This window comes from Galeopterus variegatus, unplaced genomic scaffold (assembly GCF_000696425.1).
Source record: "Galeopterus variegatus unplaced genomic scaffold, G_variegatus-3.0.2 Scaffold8297, whole genome shotgun sequence".
Taxonomy (NCBI): Eukaryota; Metazoa; Chordata; class Mammalia; order Dermoptera; family Cynocephalidae; genus Galeopterus; species Galeopterus variegatus.
In genome coordinates, this window is record NW_007734408.1 from 45,358 (window position 1) to 46,700 (window position 1,343).

At 31.9% G+C, this 1,343-nt stretch overlaps 1 protein-coding gene across 1 annotated transcript in view; it reads right to left on the reverse strand.

Moving 5' to 3' along the window:
- Window positions 1-910: 910 nt before the first annotated feature.
- CDKL3 (cyclin-dependent kinase-like 3) overlaps window positions 911-1,343 on the reverse strand; it is a gene marked incomplete at its 3' end in the record, with an annotated part of 43,318 nt that continues 42,885 nt past the window's right edge. Inside the window, exon 8 of the mRNA XM_008592761.1 lies at window positions 911-1,073. Within this exon, the coding sequence (XP_008590983.1) occupies window positions 911-1,073 (163 nt within the window). The remainder of the gene's footprint in view (window positions 1,074-1,343) is intronic.

Here is a 1,343-nt window from a genome sequence, read left to right on the forward strand (position 1 = left end):
GATAAATCCATGAGGTGAGGTGATTGATACATTAACTACCCTAACCTGATTATTATACAACTTATATGTGTACCAAAACATCAGTTTGTACTCCATACATATGTTTAATTACAATGTGTCAACTGAAATTTTTAAAAAAATAGTCTACCAAGTATTAAAAGAAGGCATTTATTTTCTTTTATTTTTTTCATTCTGAGTATAACATTAAGTGGATCAGATAATTTCTCTTGAGCTGTATTAAGTACTATATTCTTGCTATTATATTAGCTTTTCACAAGGTGTCACTATTCTTCAAAGAAACATAAGAACATTTACTGAAAGCAAAAAAGAGTTTCATTTTAAGATAAATCTTAAATTTACAAATCTTAATCTACTAAATGCTTGGTTGCACGTATAACATTCCTGTTACTATATGGGCAAACAATCATGGAGAAATGCCGGAAGGTGATTCACTCCAGGTCATATACTGAACCACAACCACCTTCCTCAGGGCTGGCCAGTTGGCTCAGTTGGTTAGAGTACGGTGTTATAACACCTAAGCCAAGGGTCTGGATCTCTGTACCGGCCTGCTGGAAAAAAACAAAACACCACCTTCCTCAAATATTGTTCTAACATTTCAATTACATTGAGCTAATGTAAAATGTACCCTTTAAAGCCGTCTTCCCTGTACTGGCCAGCCACCAGAAGAAAATAAATAAATAAAATAAAGCTGTCTTAATCCTTTTTTAAAATGATCTCCTTTAAGTGTCTATTTGACTATGAGAAAAACATTTTGTCAGCTGAAAGTGTTTTTCTCAGCAGTTTACTATTTTCTACCTAAATCACACTATAAAATGTAAGTAGCACTACAAAAAAAGTCTTGTAAATTACATCATCTGGAGATTTGTAAAGCTATGCAACAAATGTGTACCTTCCATTCCTTTCATCTCCTTTGACTGTATTGTGAAAGGTAATTCTGGGAAATGGAATTCTTTTCTGTCAAATCTGGAAAAATTCAGTTTCCTTTTGTTCCCATTTGCCATTTGGTCACTTTGACCTGTTTGCTCATTAAATACACCCTTCTCCGTTTGGCTCTAAACAAACAAACAAGAGTTAGTCTGAAGAAACGTGTGTAACTATTTGAGAATGACAAACCTGGAATTGCTAGTTATTTGGATGGTATATGATAGGCATAACAATTATTTTAATAACTAAGAAATAGAATAGAATTTCATTAAACATATGAACAGATCAAACTCCAATAAAAGTTTCATAAAACAAATGTTTTTAACATATTTAATATTCTGAGAATAATAGTCTTGATCATAAGAACCATAATCTTAACTTTTAATTTTCAATACTAT